At 44.7% G+C, this 21,439-nt stretch overlaps 2 protein-coding genes across 6 annotated transcripts; one reads left to right on the top strand and one right to left on the bottom strand.

Moving 5' to 3' along the window:
* Positions 1–301: 301 nt before the first annotated feature.
* On the bottom strand, positions 302–2,415 carry LOC121835478. The gene has a single exon (XM_042289724.1). It carries the CDS (start codon positions 2,382–2,384, stop codon positions 339–341), a length of 2,046 nt encoding a protein of 681 aa, XP_042145658.1. The 5' UTR covers positions 2,385–2,415; the 3' UTR covers positions 302–338.
* A 714-nt stretch (positions 2,416–3,129) lies between these two features.
* On the top strand, positions 3,130–21,062 carry LOC115311724. 5 transcript variants are annotated; one of them, XM_042289721.1, is made up of 8 exons: positions 3,130–3,229; positions 5,859–6,070; positions 9,195–9,269; positions 9,354–9,419; positions 11,047–11,169; positions 13,777–14,039; positions 16,780–16,939; positions 20,770–21,062. In XM_042289721.1, the coding sequence occupies exons 2-8, from the start codon at positions 5,860–5,862 to the stop codon at positions 20,997–20,999; spliced, it is 1,128 nt and encodes a 375-aa protein (XP_042145655.1). In that variant the 5' UTR covers positions 3,130–3,229; position 5,859; the 3' UTR covers positions 21,000–21,062. The 5 variants fall into 5 exon arrangements, with proteins under 5 accessions (XP_042145655.1, XP_040068446.3, XP_042145654.1 ...); XM_042289720.1 differs by lacking the exon at positions 3,130–3,229 and having other exon boundaries at positions 5,558–6,070; XM_040212512.3 differs by lacking the exons at positions 9,195–9,269; positions 9,354–9,419; positions 11,047–11,169; positions 13,777–14,039.
* Positions 21,063–21,439: the final 377 nt, after the last annotated feature.

The raw sequence follows: 21,439 nt of genomic DNA, 5'->3' as shown, positions 1-21,439 counted from the left end.
AGTATGAGCCACTTCGCAGCCTGCATGAGCGGAGCAAATGTTCTAGACGAAAGAAACAACACACTGCAGCTAGCACTTTCCAGACCTCTGCACGGACACCACAGGCAGGGTATGAACCAGATAACAACATACACAAGTGAAGAAAAAGTCGTAGGCGAAGGCAACATCCCGCCACAGCAAGGGCTCTTCAAGCGTCTGCAAGGACACTGCACACAACACACAGCAAATCACACAATAGTTTGCAGAGCAAAAGTTTGCCACGAAGAAAACTTAACCTTGTTCTTGGCACATGAATATTCTAGCAAACGTCCCAGTGACCCAGTGGCTTCACCTAAATATCAGTTCAGGTGAAGAAGCGGTAATATGACATGTCCTTCCTTGTACTTGAGCATCACGCATTGTACTCCCTCCAGGATATCCGAAAGAGGCCAGACCTTGGTCCCCTGTCTAAAGGTATCACACCTCCAGACGCCAAGCTCCGATGACTTCATGGGAACCTTGAAGAAGTCTCTTGCATTTGGCAAGATGCCTCCCTTGAAACTGTCTTGAAGGATCTCAAGGACGACAACAGGTGACTTGTTCAGCATGAAGACGTCCCCTGGCTTGACAGACTTCTGCACTTCTTTCGTTAGCATGTGGGAAACGTCTCGGACTTCAGACAACCTCCTGCTAAGCTGTGCAAGTGGCTCACGGGGGGATCGAAGCTTCTTCTTTATCTTCCCCAGGTAGCTTTCGAATGGGAAAGCACTAAACTCATCTAGAGGGCCATGATCCAGGCACTGGTCGGCAAGGTGGATGAGGCTGTGAACATTATAAACAAGCTGTTTCTCTCCGTAAAGACCACCAAACTCTTGTACGAAGTATCTGAGCAAGTCCCGGGCAAATCTGCTGTAGGTTGTGTGGTGTTCTGGTGATGTAAGTATTTTCACTGCCACATGGAACATCAGGAAATGCTCATACTGCTTATTTGGCAGCAAAGACCTCAGAAGCACTGGCCCTACATAGAGCAGAAAGGTCCTAAACTCAGTTGCCTTCCAGCGGTCCAGTTCTTCTGTGCCTCTCGGCTTCCTCTGGAAACACGATGGAAAGGACATGGCTGACTGTCGCAGTCCTTCGTTGAGGCGGTTTCGTTGCTCTCTGCTCAACCTCGTCTTGTGTCCCTGGCAGACCCAATTGCGGAGAAGTCGGCGCATGACGCCTAAGCATATGAGGTGCATATACTCCGTCGGGAATAGTGACACCATGTCTACATTGAGCGTCAAAAACGGAGACAGGCCAGTGTGGTGGTGCTCATCGTCCTGGGCCCGGAATGATGCGTTTGTTCGCTCTGGTGCATACAAGTCTGGAAATGTCACCCGTCTATCAGTGTGTTGGCCTTTCTGGATGCACCGTTCACAAGCATGGTAGCCTGTATGTCCAATTACGGCTTTGACAAAACTTCGGGCAGGAGCATCGCACACCATCGCTGTTAGACTGACGTCAACGTGGATGCCCTTGATCACCATCCCATTAGAGGTGAGGTGAGAGACTTCTTCTAGGAACGGATGAAGGTAGTCTTGGAGGCTCGGCGGCTTCCCTTTGCCACAGTAGACACTCACCATAAATGGTGCAGACGCCTTGATGTTTGTTATGCGGCACAATATTGGCCAGAGGCCAACCTGGCTACTTTTGTATAACGGCAGCCCATCAATGTTGCCGTGGAGCTTCAGCTCGCGTGGAACAGGTGCGGTCCCCAAAGCTTGACGTATGCCTACCTCGAGGCCAAAGTGCGCAAAGGAACGATCGCTATCTAGCTTCGCTTTGCGTTCGGTCCGCATAACTGTGCGGGCATCTTTTGGAAGGTCGGGAATTCCTCGGCGACGGCAAAAATCTAGTACCTCGTTTATGTTGGCGTGGGTCATGTTGTGCCTGCCGGCGATCAAGGCGAACTCCTCGCTTGCAGAAAGTTCTTGCTCTGGAGGTCTATCATTGCAAGGTCCAGCGAAATAAGAACATCTTCCCTCTTGGTCCGAGTCTCCGGAGGACTGAGTGGAGGTGTCTGAGGAGTCAGTGGTCGAGCGCTGCTCCCCGTCTTCATTTGTCTCGCTCTCTCCAGAGCTCTCGTCACTTGACATGGCCTGCGCAGTTTCATTGTTGCTACCTGGGTCGTTCTCCGTAGGCTGTTCCGAGGTGCCTTCGTCACAATCAACAATGCCTGAAAAAGTGGCTGGTCCGCTGCCACTGGCGCAAGCGTCGTTCGTGAAGGTATCAATTCGTGGTCTTTTGTTGCTCGGGCACTTCGGTGGCGGAAGTGGAGGCACGGTTTGTTGCGAGACGCCAAGCTCCGCAAGGATCTCGTCGTACTCCTCCTTGACGGTTCGATATTTTTTATATTTCGAGAACATACCGAAAGACGTGAAGCAGAGATTAAATAAGAAAATTAACACTACGGCAAATACAACGGAGCGGGCATACGGATGGTTCAGCGCAGGCGGTGGACTTTAGCGCAACAGATTAGCAGACGCTGGATTGTGGATTGGATTCGGATCTGTAATGAAACTGACTGTATATGTTAAAAAAAAAAAAAAACGAAAACGATTTTATTTTACATTTTTGGAAGCCGGAGGGGGCGGACGAAAAAGGGAATAATGCACGGGACGTCTCAAACGCAGCTACTAATTTTATTGGCACAGTCCTTTCTATACCACTCTCCCGCACGCCAACCCAGAACGATTTTATCTACTCCATGTCTGAGACGGCTTCTCAATTAAACAAATTACTTCATAAGGCGGAAATCCAGAAACGAAAAAAAAAACAAAACAAAATATATATATATATATATTAGTTAAACGCGTGAAACTGCTTGAAACACACCATTTCAGAACGAGTTCCAGAGTTCCTGGCGCAGTACCCAGCGTGCCGAGCAAGTGCCCAGACAGCACCCACCCATAACGTGTTCAAACTTACGGTTAATTACGACTGCATATTTCGTATTTTAGTAATGTTTTATTGCTCCAAATAACGTTTTCATTAAGAAATGTTTTGATTTTACAATAATAAAATTTTGTGTTTTAGTGCAAAGGTGGCGCTGTGGTCGAGTACGGGCCAGAACACATCCCGGATCCCGGATGTGAGGGCCGTTGTGTTTCTGTGTGTCCTTGTCAGGGAGCTGTCAAACGTTTTCCCTGCTTTGTTTTCGACCGTGTTCCTTGCTACGTTTTCGACGTTCACGCTGCGACCCGTCATCTGCGTGAGTATGCACATAATTTTTAATATGTTGCATGTTTACACTTTGGGTTAAGCGTTACCTCGTGCGTTTCAACAATAGTTCTTAATATGTTGCAGGTTTACACTTTTGGTTAAGCCTTACCTCGTGCGTTTCAACGAGCGGAAAGCCGCGCCGTGTTTTAGGGTCGGAGCAATATAGGCGCGGCCCCGAATGGCTCCAGGCTTTGACAGTTGCTCCTCTGCACGGGATTTTGTACAGCCAATGTTTTAACTTGTGCGACGAGGTCGCGCTTAAGGGGAGACGCGGGTCTTCAAATATCCAAAAAATCGCAAAACTTGCCATTCTTCAAAATTCACGATTTTGAGGTCTATATAGTCCAGAGTTTGTCCTCACAAAATATAAATGCTCAATTCAATCTCTAAATAGGAAAATAATGACAATTTGTAAGCGTTGACAGACCCGACTTGAAGCCTAAATTCTGAAATGTCAATAAAGTTCAAGCCGTCTGAGCTCTGCAACGGCTCAACCGATTGCAGCCATCTTGGTCTTGTTCGAAAGCTGGTTTCCCGCGCTTATTTTTCCCGCGCTCCAAAGCGGCGTACCCTTCAAAGCCGTGGCGTCATCGATGCCGGACGAAAGGCCGTCACCAGCGCTAGAAAGGCGCTGATTGGGCAAAGCGCGCGCTCCTCCGAGGCGCAGCTCTCTCATTGGCCAAGACGCGCGCTTCCTCTCCTGGCTTCCCCGGCGCGACGTCCAAGTCGCTCCGCGGGCTCCCGCGTCGTCTGCTTTCCCTCGCTTCGCCGTTCGAGGCGCACGTTACATTCGGATTTCTCCACTTTCTCTATCAATATTTTCAGTGTTTTCTTGTGCTTCCTAGTATTTAGTAGGTTCCCTGTCTTCCTCGCATGGTTCGTGTAATTATTTTGATGCCTCCTCTTTGTTTGGCTTTGCTTTTTCCTTTCTGCGCCGTTGTTCTTTGTTTCGTTCTGCGCACTTCGATGGTTGGGGACGCCGGTTTGAAACTTAACACGCAGAGACTAAACAGAAAGAGGAGACGTGCCTAGACCTCCGCATTGACAAAAACATTCCGCTTCGCCGATGCGCAAGTCTCTCTACCGCTGGTGGAAGCGACTGGATCAAGTTCGTATTCGACAACTTCGCCGATGCCTAGGGGGAAAAAACAACAAAATAAAAAGCCCTCAGGGCTAACCAATTGTTGCATATGAGGCTGCTTTCCCTACCCGTGTCTCTTTTTTAGTATGCAATTCTAACCAAAGGCATCCCATCAAAACATTGTTACTTATGCATATCCAAATTTCGAAGTCTATTACCCCAGCTTTGTTTTTTTTTTTTTTTTTTTCAGCATAGGCTTTTGATTAACTTGCGCTCAACCGATTTTCATAAACTCTGTACAATTTTCTTTGGAATGAACTAGGCTGCAAGCTAAAGCAACTTTTATATGATATTTAGGTATATAGAACTGGCATTTCATTATTAGACATTCTTATAGCCTCTATTATATGACTTCTGTTCACTTTAATTCTTTTACATGATTATATTGTGCTAAAGAAACAAAAATAGCTTTGCTTGTATGGTATTTCTTTAGGAAGCAAGTGATACCTTTTTTGCATTAAAATTTTAATAGGTTTTTTTTTTAAACCCATGCTCAAATTAGCTAATTAATATTTTATATTGTTGATAACTTTTGAAAAAGAAGAGATATCTGAAATCTGATAGCAGTTATGGAATCAGCATAGTAAACTGCATGCCTATGCGAAACATCACTGACATACCAATAAACAATAAAATATTGTGCCGCACTTCCTCCCAGTGTGATTTTATAACATTTCACTAATTCTTTAGTTTTATCATATTTTTTCCTAATGTTACGATGAATGGATTACGTCATTTTTTATGTCGAGTTGTTCAGGAAGACTTACACTTCACCTTGATTTATTGTTTATCATTCTTCACACAATTTTCTATGTTCAATATCAAAACTTTAACTTCGATTTTCTCATCTTCGTGTTTTTTGTCAGCATGCTTAGCCTTACAGGTTTTTTCATTAGGTTTTTATCGCAGCATTCTGGAAACTTTGATACTGTTTTATTCAGAAAGCACTGGACTACGGAGTAAAGCTATTTTTTTAGTCTAGAGTTAAAAAAAATTTATGATAAATAATGTTACCTCGTTAATGTCATAATTGGCATAATTAGCCAATTTTTATATAATATTTTCATTTTGTGAAAATTTAAATAGCTTTATAATGCATGGCAGACCTTTAGCTATGCATCTACATTAATAAAAAAAAATATTTTTTGTTGGAAATGGCCTTAACGACTCGTAAGAAATTACCAAATTAGGCAACGCTATTTTTAATAACTTGAGAACTACTTAAGATATTTTAAGACTGATTTCATATTTATATTGAGAAACAAGAAGCACATATGCACAGTGATTTTCATTAGAATAGCTGCAAAAATAAAAAAAGTAAATTTTAGAACCTGATGGCAGGGCCACTTGTTACTGCAAACCTGTGTCCATATTTGTTTGTGACAGGTGGTGCATGCGCTGCTCCTTGGGGAGCTCTGGAACAGGATATGCAGTTAGTAAACATGACGCCTATCTTCACTGCTTCTTCCCTGTACAGAATGAAAAAATTTGCGGTGGTGAAATTTCCACAAGAAAAAGACTGTGTGGCAGCCGTGCCCCTTTCATGGCTGTCGGAAAATCGTGCGGTCTGCCACTGGCCATCAAAAGATGCAGGCCTGGATGCTCTGGCACTGGCCAAGCAGGAGGCTTCACCAGGCACTGTGGAGGAAGGGTGGGAGCCCTTTCCAGTTGATGTACTGGGAACTTCGAGTAAGTAATTTGTGCATGTACTCTCCCTCCTTCTCTGCATGACTGCGATTACAAGTTTTATTTCTCCAAAAGGGGGTCAGAACTTCCAAGTACATGACATTTGGATTGAGACACCAGATTATCACAACTTAACACATTACAGAGTTAGTGATTTTGAGAATTTGTTACACTTCTAAGGGGATTCACATTAGACAACAAAGTTTATGGTTCGAAACAATGGAGATATGAATTAATGTCTGAATACGAATGGAGATACGAATTAGTGTCTTGATGTGTAAAGGCTGGTTCACACAGTAGCGTTAAGTGCGACTGCAACCATCTGCAACGCTTAAAACAAGATTGCCTCTGCGAGATGGCAGATCTACTCTTTCAAAATGCATGTAGACACAAACGCAGCTGCTTCCCACTGCATTTTAAAGGGATGCGGAAACAAAATTCTAGCAGTCATTTTATCGTTTACATGTCCGCTAGGCAGTGGTATCACCTCTCAAAGACCTATATTTTGTCCAAAAAAACACCAAAAGGAATTTTAAAAATAATTCAACAGTAACCAAATAACACTTCGTGGCTGCTTCAAAAGGTTCGTTGGAAGTCGTTGCATCACATGCTGCAAAAGCATCATGTGATGCAACGACTTCCAAGAAGTCTGCGGAAGCGCGGCTTACCCATTTTAGGTGGCTTAGGCTTGAACGCAATTTTTTTTAAACCTTGGCAGAGAAAGTCGGTAGAGCTGGCCACAGCGAACCAACCTACTACCTCATGCCCATGCTTTTGCTTTGCTGCACACAACTTGAGAGATGGAACATATATAGACAAGGTCCCTGCACCGCTTCAGATCGTAGCTACACTGAGGTTGATCGTGGACTATGATTAGGCACGAGTGCCGCGTCAGTGTTTGGCTGGCACTCATGTTCAATCAGCATGTCGAAGGTCGGACGAAGACGAAGCAGAGGGATCGTTGACGTATGACTGCAGGTCAAAGCTCCTCTCCGAAAACATGTCACGAGAGCAGGATCCTCGTCCTCGCTGACATCGTTAGCACCAAGGTAGTCGTTTCGGTACTCGTTCGATTGAGCCATGGTTATGGAATCGGTCCTGGCACAATCAAAGTGGGAACAGCTGCCAATATGCACGACTCGCGCATGATAACACTTTGCATATGTGTGGGGTTGTCTTTAATTCCAAGTTAGTCTACGTTGCGCACGTCCTCGAACTTTAGGCTTTTTTCAGCTCTCTGCACAAGCGGGTCCAACGTTCGTTAGGCCTATCACATCTTCAGAGAGCCCTCCTTGCGCTGCATTGCACAGACTCGCTTGATTGAGCACACGGACGTTACGTCGCACACCAACACAAATCACGAGAACACCACACCACAGAAGTGGTTCAGATCGCAGTGCACAACGCACACACACACGGTTCGACTGGTTGACTCGTCCTTCGCTGCAATCTCGCCTGTGCCGCTGGGTGACGGAGCCACGGAGCTCTCGCTGGGTTGCGATTTCTCTTGAGCTTTGGTTATCTCACACGGCTGAGTTGCAACATGCTGACGCCTCCATGTGGCAAACGTGATTATCATGGCAGCCTCCATGTAGCTTTGCCCATACTCGGAGCTATGACATCATGGATATCACTGAACATCCCAGCTTGCATTGCACCCTCCGACCGCCGCTCATCAAGTGCCAGCAAGATTCTGGCGTTGGGAACGGAAATTAGATCGACCCGCAAGAAATACCATCGTGCCATTGTCATCTACGTACAATAGGGATCGCATTTTGCTTGTTTCTAAACAAAATACCGTATAATTGCACGTAAGGGCTGCGCCCATGTAAGAGTCGTACCCCCGTATATAGGACAAAGTATTGCAAAAAAAAAATATTTACAGAAATTATTTGTGTATGGGCCGCACCCCCTCGCTTTCGAGGCGCGCCGACTGTAACACCACGTTTCTATGAACATATATGGCTACGTGGCGCTAGCCACCGCCTGAGCACATAGCGGCACGTGTCCGCATCCCCGATATTTGCTCTCCACTCATCTGTATCACCGTATGGCACAATGGCTGTCGACCTTGATCGTGGTCGGCCGCATTGTCAAGATGCGTTTATGTTGCGGCAAGGCATTGAGAAAAGATAAAGGATATGTCAGTTTACGTGGCAAGCGTGAGGAATGGGAATTCAGTGGGCTGGGCTTGTGCGTGCACTCGGGTTTCCGAACGCCACTGTACGCTCTGGGTAGGTATCCTTTTGTTCTTCGATTAATGTCAAAGTGTCTTGATTTGTCTGCATTTTCGCGCAATCTGAGAGCTATGCGCAAGTACCACTTCAACAGTCATACGCGATTCGAGCGGAAAGTTGTCGCGCATGCTATCAAATACGGCAAAAAAGAAAAAAAGTGTATTGTGCAGTATGTAAACTAATTAAGTCCGACTGCCGATTGAGTCCGGATACCACAGTGGGGGCGTTTCCGACCAGTGCAGCCGAGCGCGCTCATGTACGTTCATTTTGAAATGTGGATACAGATTTTTTTTTTTATCTGTGTATAGGCTGCATTTTGAAAATTTGCCCTCAAATCGGGAAAATAGTGCGGTCCTTACACGGGTATACGGTAGCTAAACATCAATTTTCGTTTCAGTACCCCTTTAAAACGGCAAATGCATTGGTAATGCTGCCATAGGCATGTTCTCGCAAACCCGCTATCTTAAGTGTCACAAGCGATTGCAGTCGCCCTCTGTTGGACTCAACGCGATTAACCGTGTCAGCCAGCCTTAAGTCTTCATGTATAGTAAGTGGAGACCTCTTTTACATCGATGGAACTGCTGCAGCAATTGCGTCCTTTGCTCAAAATGACTTATATATCTACCATGCTCATACAAAAGTAAAACAAAATAAGAGCAAAGTTGCTAAAAAAATCTGTCCAGGTCCCACCAAAATTTCAAGTTCCTGCTGGTAACATAATACCAGCTTAGAGGGTAGATTCTTGAAAGTATCGATTTTCCACTGGCTTTTAGCTTGGTTGCATGGGGTTGGTGAAAATCTATAGTGCAGCGCATTGTAATTTGTTTGTATGAAGAAGCAGGTTTTTTTGTTTCTATAAAGGAGGCACTTAAATTTAATTTTCCTTACAGGCACCTACCAAAGAGCAGAGAAAAAGCTTACCAAGTGGATACACACATGTTCCATTGAGTCCTCGGAGATTTCCGGTGATCAGAGTTTAAATTTTTTATAGAAAGATGGTGGGAAATAATGAACTGTATTCTAATGGGCATATATATTTTACTACCTAGACAATGCAGTACCGGTAGAAAGGAGAGCAGAGGCGACTCATCCCCGTCTGCAGATACCAGTACTATGTAAGTAATAAATAAAAATATTTATTGTGCTGTTTTACTGAAGGGCTCTTTACGATAATATTTGCCTTCAGTATTTTCAACTAAACGCATTTGAATGAAGGGGGTTCTTCACATTCATACCTCAAGGGTTTCTGTTGCCCCCCTGTCCCCTCCCCTCGAAAGGGCACAACCTTTAACGCCCAAAATATCCCTCATCTTGGTTGCAAGGTGATGGCCATAGTCTGAAGCTTATTCATCAGTTTTGCTTGTGCCCTAGACCCGTAAACGCATCATATGCTTTAGCAGCCCAGCTGAGCTCTCTACGTGAACAATCTCACTGTCGAAATTGTTCCTGCTTTAAAGGACACATGCAAAGGAAAAAAAGCATTTTTTTAAACAGCTTAGAATGAAAAAGGATGTCATGAAATGATTTTACAACAAAGAAAAATTTTTAGAGCTATATTTACGACGCTATACGAGTTTGTAGTTGGCGCCCATCGGGAGCCGCCGCTGGTCACGTGGTAGGCCCGCCGTGCTGCGTCGGCGCCGCACGTTGCGCGTTGTGCGGACGCCGCTTCAACGTGTTTCTCCACGCTGCCGTCGGCGCCGCAGCACAAGGGCCGCCGTCTGACCGGCACACAGGTCTATCACGTCTGCTTGCGCTTTGTCAGGAGTTTCCTTTGGACTTTAAAAGTTACCTATTAATCTTAGTTTTTTTGTTATACTTCAAACAAAGATGAATAAGTTAACTTTTAGACGCCACACGAAGCTTCCGAAAGAGCGCAAGCACCACGTGATAAATAAAGGCCAGTCACGTGACATAGAGGGGCCACTTTTCCGCCGGCGGTTGCCAACCACAAATTCGTATAGCGCCGTAAGCATAGCTCTACAAATTCTTTTCTTCGTTGTAATATTGTTTTACGACATACTTTTTTCATTAAGCTGTTAAAAAAATGTTTTTTTCCTTTGCATGTGTCCTTTAAGATGTGCTCTTCTCATTTAGCTTACTCTGAATCTTGGGGAGAAGCAACCGGAGATCGAGATATAGAGGTTACACCTTTTTCTTCTAAACAATTGGTGGGTCAACGAACTGTGACAAGTGCAGGAGGTATGCTTTGCTGCGTAGTTACTTTAACATAGACTAGAAGGTTAGAAAAAGATAGACAGAAAAGAGTACAACATACATGTGAAGGCACAGACAAACCTTTAGGTAGAAGGAAGGGAAAAAAATAAGCAGTTCTTATTCCGCACCTTCACATGTACGTCATGTTTTTTTCTGTCTGTTTTTTAACCTTCAAGTCGACGTGTTTGTTATTGTGCAACTACGCAGTGCAGCATACCTCAGGACCTTGTTTTAGAGTGATTTCAACCCTTTCTTTTTTTCGCACCAAAAAGCATGCCCACGAGGAAAGATGCTTGTTTTTATTTGTGGCTTTGCAGCATGGATACACTATATATATTTCACTTGTTCTCTTAAGTATGTTTTGGGCTAGGCATTATAAAAAATCCACAACCTCCATAATCTTCCAGTAATGGAAGCATAGGTAGTGCTTGTGCATTCACTAAACAACAGTAATCATTAGTGTTGTGACAGGAATTGGGGGTGCCCAGCTAGCACTTCTTGCTGCTAATGTTTCTTGTTATTCAGCCCCACAGGCCCCATCAAGCTCCTGTTCAAGTGACGGTCCTGGTGATTCTGCTCCGGCATCGAAGCAGGAGTCACAGCGGGTTGAAGAGCCTTCACAGATCCAGGCGAATGATGGAGCAACCCGTGAGTCTTCATTTATTCTTAAACAGTTACGGCCTACATTGGTTGAAGGCTGAGTCAGTTCTGTCATATAGGTAACGTAAGAAGGGCTGACTGCAGGCACATATCCAAGGGAGCGGCCCGGCCCCCCTCCCCCCCCCCCCCGAAATTTTCCATTTTGCTGGGACCTCCTCTCCCCCCTCCCCCATACAGCATTTTGACATGGGCGGGCCACCCCCAAAACAAAATCCTGGCTATGTGCCTGGCTGACTGTACCATCTTCTTCCTTGCTCAGGCTTAATTTTGCCAGGAAATGCAAACAGTAAGGCTGTGCTTCCTAGAAGATTGATGGAACCACCCTTTGCAAATCACCAAGTGGGTGGTGTTCAAACAAAACCGGGAGAAAAGCTCACCCAAATTATTGGGGATCTAGAGAAAAGCCTGCTTCGTTTTGATTCTACTTAGAAAAAAAGCTCTCCTGCAATCTAAGTTTTTGTTTAACAATGGGGAGTTTATTTTGTTGGGCCTGCACTTGGGGCGGTATCAGGATCAGGTCTCCAAAAACAAGCTACTAACCCGGATGCGGAGACTACGAACATCTCGCAGCTGGTGCTAAAAAGCTGATCGCTATTGTATGTTTCGGTAAACAGCCTATGAACCGCTGAAATTGCAATTTACTATGCTTCATTTATTTTTATAGTCCTTAATTCTGTTATATAAAAATATTTCATTTTATATTTGTCACTGAACCTACGGCACCTCTAAATGTAAGTCCGTCTCTTCAAAAGAATCGTAGAAAAACTGCATGCATGTAAAGGCTTTGAGACCTTTCAGTTAAAGGGGAACACTGCTTCTTTAGGTTTTTTCTTATTTACGGTCCAGCCCAAATGAAATTTATAGAGCATAATCATCTTCCCATTCTGATGACAAATATTTACTTTGTTTCAAAATAGCTTGGTTAGTTTTGATAAAATTAACTCTTTTATTTAAACATTTTATGGGCGAGATTCCAAAAAATTATGATGACGAAACTCAAAAAGGAATATATCTCTGTAAACTAGAAGGTCTATAGAATCCAATAAGGTATAAATAAAGGCTCCATGATTTTTTATAACGTTTTTACAGCATTTCGAAATTTTCAGTTTATAAATTATTTTTTACAATATATTCGAGGTGCTAACAAAAAATACTGTCCCTCCTTCTACTTGTCCTTGTGTTTGTTTGCGCTGTTTTATTTCTAAGTTTACAATGCATCACCGACTAGCCCACCTCCAAACATTAGGAAGATCGGTTGTGTACAGGCCGAGATACGGCTTCCGCAAAATAACAAACTGCGCAAAAAGTTCATTTCGAGAAAACAGCGAAAAACGTTCTCGTACATATTTTTACTGCACTTTCCAAAAATTCTTCATCTATCTACAAGGTAGAGGTTTAGTAGCCACCAGGAGATTTACTGCAAGTCCATAGTCGTGATCGCATTTTATGAGTTGGACATCGCCGCAACAAACTTCGCGAGTTGAAGGAGCGCGTTCACAACGTCGAGGCTTACGACGATGGAACCCTCTGTACTCTAGGGAGCTTCTTGATCGGCGCCCGAGACGCCAGCCATCAGAGCAGCTTTCCGCGTCGACGAAAGTTTTTTGAGTTTTTCCTCTGCTTTTTTTTCTTTCTCGTCGATCTCGGAAGCGCTGAGCATCACAGTGTCGAGCCGCACTCGCTCGCTTGAAGTCACCAATGTCGACGGCGCCGTCGATGCGTCATCTTCGTGTTCGGGCTCCCGCACCTCGTCGTCGACGTTCAGGCTCGCGGGAAGTTGAACTGCGCCGTGGATTAGCTTCCTCAGGCCTTTTTTTTCCGTTTTTTTCCAAACTTGTGGGCCGTTTGAAACTTTTTCCGTGGAGTTGTTGTGCTCGGCATGGTCGGAGACGCGCACGAGAATCAAACAAGATGGCGGATCGGAAACAACGAGCAGACGCTGCGTAACCCTAACAGCCAATGAGAAAGCGTCATTTGCACACATGATCCGAAACAGCCAACAGCGTGGCAAGATTTAGTTTTTTATTTGTGTTTCGTTCTCAGCGGCCAATCGCCGTCTAGCATCGTGAATGGCGGGAGAAGAAAGAGCGGGAACAGAGCTTTCAAATGAGACCAAGATGTCTCCCTTCTATCGCGTTGTTCTCGAGCTAAAGGCGGTCAAATTGTACCATTTTTTTGCTTGTTTGGGAGGAAGCATCTCCGTTTAGATACTTCAAATCAATACTCCAAAATAAATAGGGCATATTTTGCGATAATACTTAGAGAAAAGATGCGAAAATACCTGTAGATGTTAAAAAACATAGTTTCAAAAATGTGATTCTTTTTTTCATTTTTTCTTTCGTTTCAAGGAGCCGTGTCCCCCCTTAAATCAGTGCTTGATTTCTGCTGTTTGGACCACTTGACCATTGTCCACTGCGCTGCCCCGAAGCTCCCTTGTGATGTGCTTTATACGAAAATTACAGCAGCCCATTTTTTTTCGTATTAGCTGCGCTGCATTGTCGCACCATGCTTGGCAGGGCTTTACTTTTTATATTTTCGTGGGCAAAGGGCACTGAGCGCTGGCATCTCACAAGGAAATATTTGCTTGTGTTTCAGGTGCCCAGCTGCGGATCATCCACCTGCTAGTGGAACTCCGCCACCAGAACCGTGAGATGCAGCACGAGACTATGCAGCTGAGGCTGGATGTCCAGCAGCTGTCGGACCAAATAGCAGCTCTAGAGGTGCCAACGGGGCAAGCTGCACCGATCCCGACGGCTGCGATTCTTCCACGGGAACTTCCGAGGCTGCCAGCCAGCACCCTGGAGGAGCTGGAAGCAGCGGAGGCAGCCATTCACGACGAGGCTGTAGCCACAGTCTTGGTAATAACAACATCTTGATTCTCTCTATCCCTATCTTGTATTGCTATGCGCTGTTACACACTATCTTTGATTTTTAAATTGTACACCTACTGTACAATACTGAGGAAGCGCCCACCCCTCTTCTGCTGAAGAAATGGTTAAAGGGCAACTCCGCTCAATTCCGAAAAATTTAGGCTTACATGTGATTCCATTTCACAAAGCACTACTAAACAGCTCTACGTCTTCGGATTTGCGAAATGTGAAATAATATTTGTGTAATCTTAATTTAAACATCAGCTGAAACCGGAACTTCGGTTGCATCAGGCAACATTGGCCGCGGGTCATCAGAGTCATGGCCACGTCACGTCGAACCACGTGGTCTTGTGCCGTTCGTGGGGGCGAGGAACAGGACACGCGACGTGGACAGGTCGCTTCGGATGGCGTGGATGGTGACGGCCCGGGGGAGAGGGAGAAGACGAAAGAGGAGAAGGGGAGGCAGAGAAACAGACTGATAAGTGCGCCGGGCAGCTCAAACTAGTGCATCCGCGTTACAGTGATCACGTGGACGCCGTCGAGCCAACACCGGGAGGAGAAACTCATGACGTCATCGTTCAATTTCGCTCCGAGAAGTAAAAACAAACAAAACGTGAGAATGACGTAGACATGCCTCTGACGTAGTGGCTTATCGTTGGGTGCTCCAACTCCGTCGTATTGACTGCGCTGACGATTGCGCCTCACGTCGCACTCTAGAGTTGGCAGATTTTGGCGACTTAGCTTATTTGAAAGTTCGCTGGCCAGTTTATTAAATATATAGACGGAATTAGATCGTAATATTTGATATGAGGTCTTCCTATATGATATTGAAGAGGGCTGCATAGTTTTCTAAATATCAAAAATGAAGCGGAGTTGCCTTTTAAACTTGGTATGGGCGCTTTGTCTGTCCAAGCGGTTAAAACCAAGATTGCAGCTACTGAGGCGCAGTGAATGGGGGAAGAAAGCATTTTTTTTTTAATGACAAATGATTGGTGGACAGTACTCTACCATATTTACAGTACTAGTCTACCATATTTACTTGCATACTCAATGCACTTGCATAATTAATGCACCCCCAACTTGAGCTTCAAAAACGTTGTTTTTCTCCTGTACGCATTTAACACATCCACAATATACGAAGGAAGCAACAGGATGCCACAGTGGTGCATGCCGCGTGCAGCAACAAAGCCGTCATATAAAAAGAAAGCCGGACAGCAGCCCAGAATTGCCAGGCCCCCTCAAAAATGCAAGTGGAGGATGTGCTGAGAAGAAAGAAAGCATGCGCAAATCTCGTTTATTGTGAAGACAGGATGTCACGGGAACTATGGAAGCACACGCTTCGACAGCTTCGATCCTGTGCTTGTAATCGCCGAGAGCGACTGAGTGTGTTCCGGATTTCGACATTCAGCCTGGTTTTCGATGATGTGCTTTGCACAACTAACATGTTCCGGATTGGAGATTCTGCAAGGTTTTCATTAGCGCTGCAGTGGCTACAGCCAAAGTTGTATCTACTGTAAAATACCGAGTAAGCCCCCATTTCCTAACAAGTGCCCACTACTAACATTCAAGGGCCGTGGCCCGCGCGCGGGGAATTGTGGGAGAGGCTGTCCCTCGCCTGGCCACTCTGCCTTGAGATCGCATTACCTTGTCGCTTGTCTCCTCTTAATTCTGTTTTTCGATTCCATTACCTATTTTTATCTATTCCAGTGTATTTGGTATTGCTTTTAAGTGTTTCTATTCTCTTCTGGGCATGATACTTGTATATATATAGTATTCACGTCTTTATTTTGCCTTTTTCGACGGGAGTGCCGACGAACAACACGCCGCTTCGCACGTCGTCCCCGGGTGAGTTCTACCGTTGCTACCGATTCCCATCGAGTTGTTAGCTGTTCATTTTGGTTCATTTGACTTGCGTGCGTGCGGTCGAGAGGAGCTGTTTGTGAACACCCGCGCACATGTCGTAGGGGTAGGCAGAGCTCTGAATCAACATCTTGGGACACGGCGCGAACAACAGACGCGGGCGATGAAGAAACACTCTGGACAAGCGCTGACTATCAACTGAAATATTTTAATAGGAAAACTCATAAAAACGACCATTCATCTTTTGCAGTTCACCAACCCGTCTGCGTATTACAAGACACTTGCGGCTCTAACGTCGCAATTGTTGATTCAAAGTTCTGCCTACCCCTATGACATGTACGCGGGTTAAATGAACCAAAATGAACAGTTAACAGCGCGATAGGAATCTGTAGCAACGGTAGTACTCACCCGGGTAACGACACGCGAGCAGCGTGTTGTCCGTTGGCACTCCCGTCGAAAAAGGCAACGAAGACACAAATACTGTATATATAACAGAAATATTGCGTGCAGAAGAGAATAGGAACACAAGCAATAAAAAATACGCTGGAATAGATAAAAAAGGTAATGGATTTGAAAAACACAGGATTAAGAGGAGACAAGGCAATGCCATCTCAAGGCACAGTGGCCAGGCGAGGGACAACCTCTCCCCACAATTCCTCGCGCGCGGACCTGGGCGCTTGGGAAAATTGCAAATCGTCTATTTGGAACTTGTGTTTTAAGACACATACTTCGTTTGGTTTCCGAAGCCACCAACATGTGGGTGCTGGCCTGTGGAAAATCCGTGCTGGGATATGGATTTGAAGACATGCAAAGGTGTATGATTAATGTACTAATGTTAGCTTCTTTTGTCATTTTTCATGTTTTGCAGAAGGAGCAGCTCCTCAGAATTGGAGAGAGAACACTGCTGGAAACGACAGCAAACGTCATGAAAGGTTTAATGGGCCACTCTGTCCAAGTCCTATTTTCACTGTACGGGCGGAAGGAGAAGAGGCCATTTAACAGCATGCAGCTGTGCAGAGTTCCAATTGGTAATATATTTCTAAATTTTGATCTGCAAACTTAATTCATCATTTACTGCTAGTGGCAGGCAGTGTGCTTTGCTATAGTCATTACAGCTTAAGTATTCAATGACATAGTGGACTCGAAGCATTATGCATCTGTTTTGAGTGTCTCAATCTTGTGTCAAAAAAATAGTTCGCTATGGCACGGACCCTTTTTTTTTTCCAGGATAAGGGCTTAGTTCGAAGACTATCTTTTTTATTAAAATGGTCGCTGGCACGTCGTGCTTTGTATATGCTATGTGCCAACCTCTTCTTGGATTCGTTGCAGGCAGGGATGGGCAGTATTTAAAATACAAGTACTTGAAATACGTATTTCAAATACTTTGTGTATTTTGCATTTGTATTTAATTACAAAATGGGCAATGTATTTGACGTGTGTATTTAAATACTAAAACGTGGGTATTTCAAATACAATTGTAATTAAATACAATTTTGTGGGCGAAAATACATCCCTCAAATTTATTGTCACGACTCATTTTGCTCATCCTAAGACGTGTCCAAAGCTACTCTTTCTTCATCTCAACGCCAATGGCAACAAGCCAAGAAGCTCATCTCTTCATACACCAGGGGCCCTAAACTCGTCAAACACAAAGTTGGAGCCGAAAGTTCACGGAGCGCGCCGATTGTATATGATTGGACTATACCGGCGATGACTTCGCGCTTTTTCCGCCGGCGTCCAATCAGCGCGCTCCGCGAACTTTCGGCTCCAACTTTCTGTTCGACGAGTTTAGGGCCCCAGTCCTGCGGCAGTTCGCGTCTTGCTCACCGCGGGCATTCGGCCACGCCGGGCGCCCGCGGCACTTGCCTCTATTACGTTAAATAAATGTTATTGCCGAAGTTACAATTCTTGTTTTTATGCATGTGGTTGTAATATATAGTCTCCATCCTTTATTCGGCCATGGCCGGGGCTTTTTTTTTTTTTTTTCTCCTCCGGCTTTATTTTAAAGGCACTATCCAGAGCAGGAAGAAAACTACGTTCTGCACCGAATGCAGTGTCTCTCAATCAAGCACAAGCGCTTAGTGACTTTGTGATTACGGTGCTAGTCCAGGGCAAGAATAGTGACGAAATCGACGTGCACATGCAGACTCGCTAAATAAGTGCCTGTGACAACTTGTGATGCTTTTCAGCCTGATTTCCATCCATAGTTTTGCCTGGAACATTCTAAATGCGCTGGTTGTCAGATTTTCGTAACTGCTGGTACGAGTTGCAACAATAAAAAATTCTCTAGCTAGTGCTGCTCGTCTTGGTCGTCTCGGTTCTTTGTCGGTCTATACCAAAATGTAATCGAAAAAGAAAAAGCTGCTGAAGCTGTGTACTTTTTTCACCTATTACGTCCAAACTGATTACATTTTTTTTGTGATTATATTTCTATTACGTTACTAGAGCCTCGCACATTAACTCCCGAGTGTGCGATGCAAAATTAAAATGAGATACCCAAAAACCCGTTGCAGGTGCCCTGAAGTCGCTAACGCAAATTTTGAGGAATGTATTTGGAAAAGTATTTGGAGGAGACCAAATACATTTGGTTGTATTTGTATCTTGTACTTAAATGCTTTTTTGAAAATGTAATTAGATTTGTAATTAAATACATTTTTGACGAAGTATTTTGTATTTGTATTTCGATACATATTTGCATGTATTTTGCCCATCCCTGGTTGCAGGCATTATACCAAACATGTGTCCTGGTGACTCGTGCTCGTAGCTCATACCTTGCACTTTGTGTGCTATTTTTCATTATAGTAAAAAGTCTTACTGCTATTTACAACTTGGTCACTGGGCCAGCAATATTAATGTAATGGCACCACAAATGACCCTATATAAATGTCATGGATGAAGAAAGAATAAACAATTAAAACAGGGACAACACAACCACATCTTTCAACTAGCAACAGACGAGTAAACTTTCAACAGCGAGCAGCCGACTATACCCAGTAGGAGTAGGGGAGAGAAGGAAAGATAAAACACGCGAGTTTTGCAAGTCGGGGTGGTAGCGTTATCTCGAATTTTAAAAATTCAACTTCAGTTTTCGTCAGCAGGAGGGAAGGGTTGGACACATTGTTTTTTGCTGTGGTCATGGCGAATGATTCTATGATTTCCCTGCCAAATCTGCTGTCATGCCCCCCAAGGATTTTTGTGTCATCAAAGAGGGGATGACAACGCAAACACGAACGGGCATGTATGACTATGGGACGATAAGAATCTGGAGAGGCATTAGAAACTTCGTTGTGATGTTCGCGGAGTCTGTGATTGTGCATCTGCCGGTCTGTCCTATGTATTGATGGCCACAGCTCAAGGGGATGGAGTAAACTTTCTTCTCTTTGCATGGAATGAATTTCTTTTCGTGTTTGACAGTGCATCCAATCGGAATCCGGTTGTTGTTCACTTGTTGACAGAGTTTAAGACGCATGCGGCACGAGAAGACAACATTCGTGTCGAACTTTGAGGCAAGAGATTTTATCCGGTGGGCTGAATTGTGTACATAAGGAATGACAGCGAATCGGGCTTTCTTTTTTGTGGCTGGTGACTGGCGATCAGGCCCGCGAACCATCCTTTCCATTGTCTTCTCGTGCCGCATGCGTCTTAAACAACTCTGTCAACAAGTGAACAACAACCGGATTCCAATTGGCTGCACCGTCAAACACGAAAAGAAATTCATTCCATGCAAAGAGAAGAAAGTTTACTCCATCCCCTTGAGCTGTGGCCATCAATACATAGGACAGACCGGCAGATGCACCAATCACAGACTCCGCGAACATCACAACGAAGTTTCTAAGGCCTCTCCAGATTCTTATCATCCCATAGTCATACATGCCCGTTCGTGTTTGCGTTGTCATCCCCTCTTTGATGACACAAAAATCCTTGGGGGGCATGACAGCAGATTTGGCAGGGAAATCATAGAATCATTCGCCATGACCACAGCAAAAAACAATGTGTCCAACCCTTCCCTCCTGCTGACGAAAACTGAAGTTGAATTTTTAAAATTCGAGATAACCCTACCCCCTGACTTGCAAAACTCGCGTGTTTTATCTTTCCTTCTCTCCCCTACTCCTACTGGGTATAGTCGGCTGCTCGCTGTTGAAAGTTTACTCGTCTGTTGCTAGTTGAAAGATGTGGTTGTGTTGTCCCTGTTTTAATTGTTTATTCTTTCTTCATCCATGACTTAAACCAACACGCTCTTCTACCAAGCATATCAATGTCAGTGAGCTGTTTTGAAGCATAAACAGGACCCATTTCATGACAACTCGTTCTGCATGTGGAAGAATATTCCTTTGAAAACATGATTTAAGTAAGTAAATAACTACAGACAGCAGAGAAGCAAGCAAACTCCAGTCGGGTGGCCTCGAAGTTTATTTGAGCCTGCCACGCAGCGTACCACTCCAGTGGTGATAACCACAGTATTTTCACATTGTCCCACTGATGCCGCCACAATTTTTAGACAACTTGAATCGGGGTCTAGTAGACAATGAAGAGGAGCAGATCTCGTCCTGCATATACCTCCCGGCGACTACTAAGCCTAGCGTGGACTTTGAATAATTCAGTGGCAATGCTACTGCTCCAATCTTGCAGCACTGCAAGAAGTATCCAGAAGAAAAGGGTATACAATCAGGACATACACTCGAGCGGAGAGAACAAAAAATCCCTGCGAGAAGTCACTAGTTTGCTGGGTACATCTGTAATACTGAAAGAGTTGATATTAAGAATTGCGTTGGGGTTGAGTCGCTGAATTCTGAAGCTGTAACTGACGAATTAGAAGTAGTTGTCAATTTTGTCTTGAAAGTTAGGTGTCTGCTTGCAGATGCCATTTGCGAGAAGCAAGCCGTGGATAGGACGACGGCCCTGGCCGTCATCGGCAAGTGGCTGCCCGGGTCTGTGGACCGGGGCGGTGGAAGAAAAAGGAGGTTTGCGGCAATGATTGCCGAACCTTCCGCCCAGCTCTCCGCCGAGCCCTCCGCCCAGCCTCCTGCAGAGCCTGCTGCTGACCCTGCTGCTGACCCTGCTGCTGACCCTGCTGCTGACCCTGCCTAGGTCGCCCTGGTTACGCAATTTTTTTTTATATTTTTATTTGATTTAAATAAATTATGAACTCTGAAACGTTTTGAATAATTCATTTGCATGCTTTAATGATTTCTAAAGTGTCCACATACAGTAAATTTGCTGCATTTATTAGATTGGTATTATCAGAAAGAAAACAGCTAGTACTGTTTTCTTTCTGATGCAGTCTAATACACTGGCTATTTTTTGTATCCATTGGCTATGCCATTCTTGGATGCCATTTTTCACCCAGTGCTGCAATGTTGCAGCACTGGGTGAAAAATGGCATCCAAGAATGGCATAGCCAATGGATGCAAAAAAATAGCCAGTGTATTAGACTGGATGCCAATATAGGAATAGCCAATATTGGAAGACCCAGTGTGTAAGGCGCTGGATGCCGATGTTGGTTCAGCCAACGGTGAAACATCTTATGC

This window comes from Ixodes scapularis, unplaced genomic scaffold, assembly GCF_016920785.2.
Source record: "Ixodes scapularis isolate PalLabHiFi unplaced genomic scaffold, ASM1692078v2 PGA_scaffold13__105_contigs__length_92229423, whole genome shotgun sequence".
In the NCBI taxonomy this organism is placed as follows: Eukaryota; Metazoa; Arthropoda; class Arachnida; order Ixodida; family Ixodidae; genus Ixodes; species Ixodes scapularis.
The sequence above is the reverse complement of the archived record's forward strand: the minus strand, read 5'-3'. Positions and strand labels throughout refer to the sequence as shown.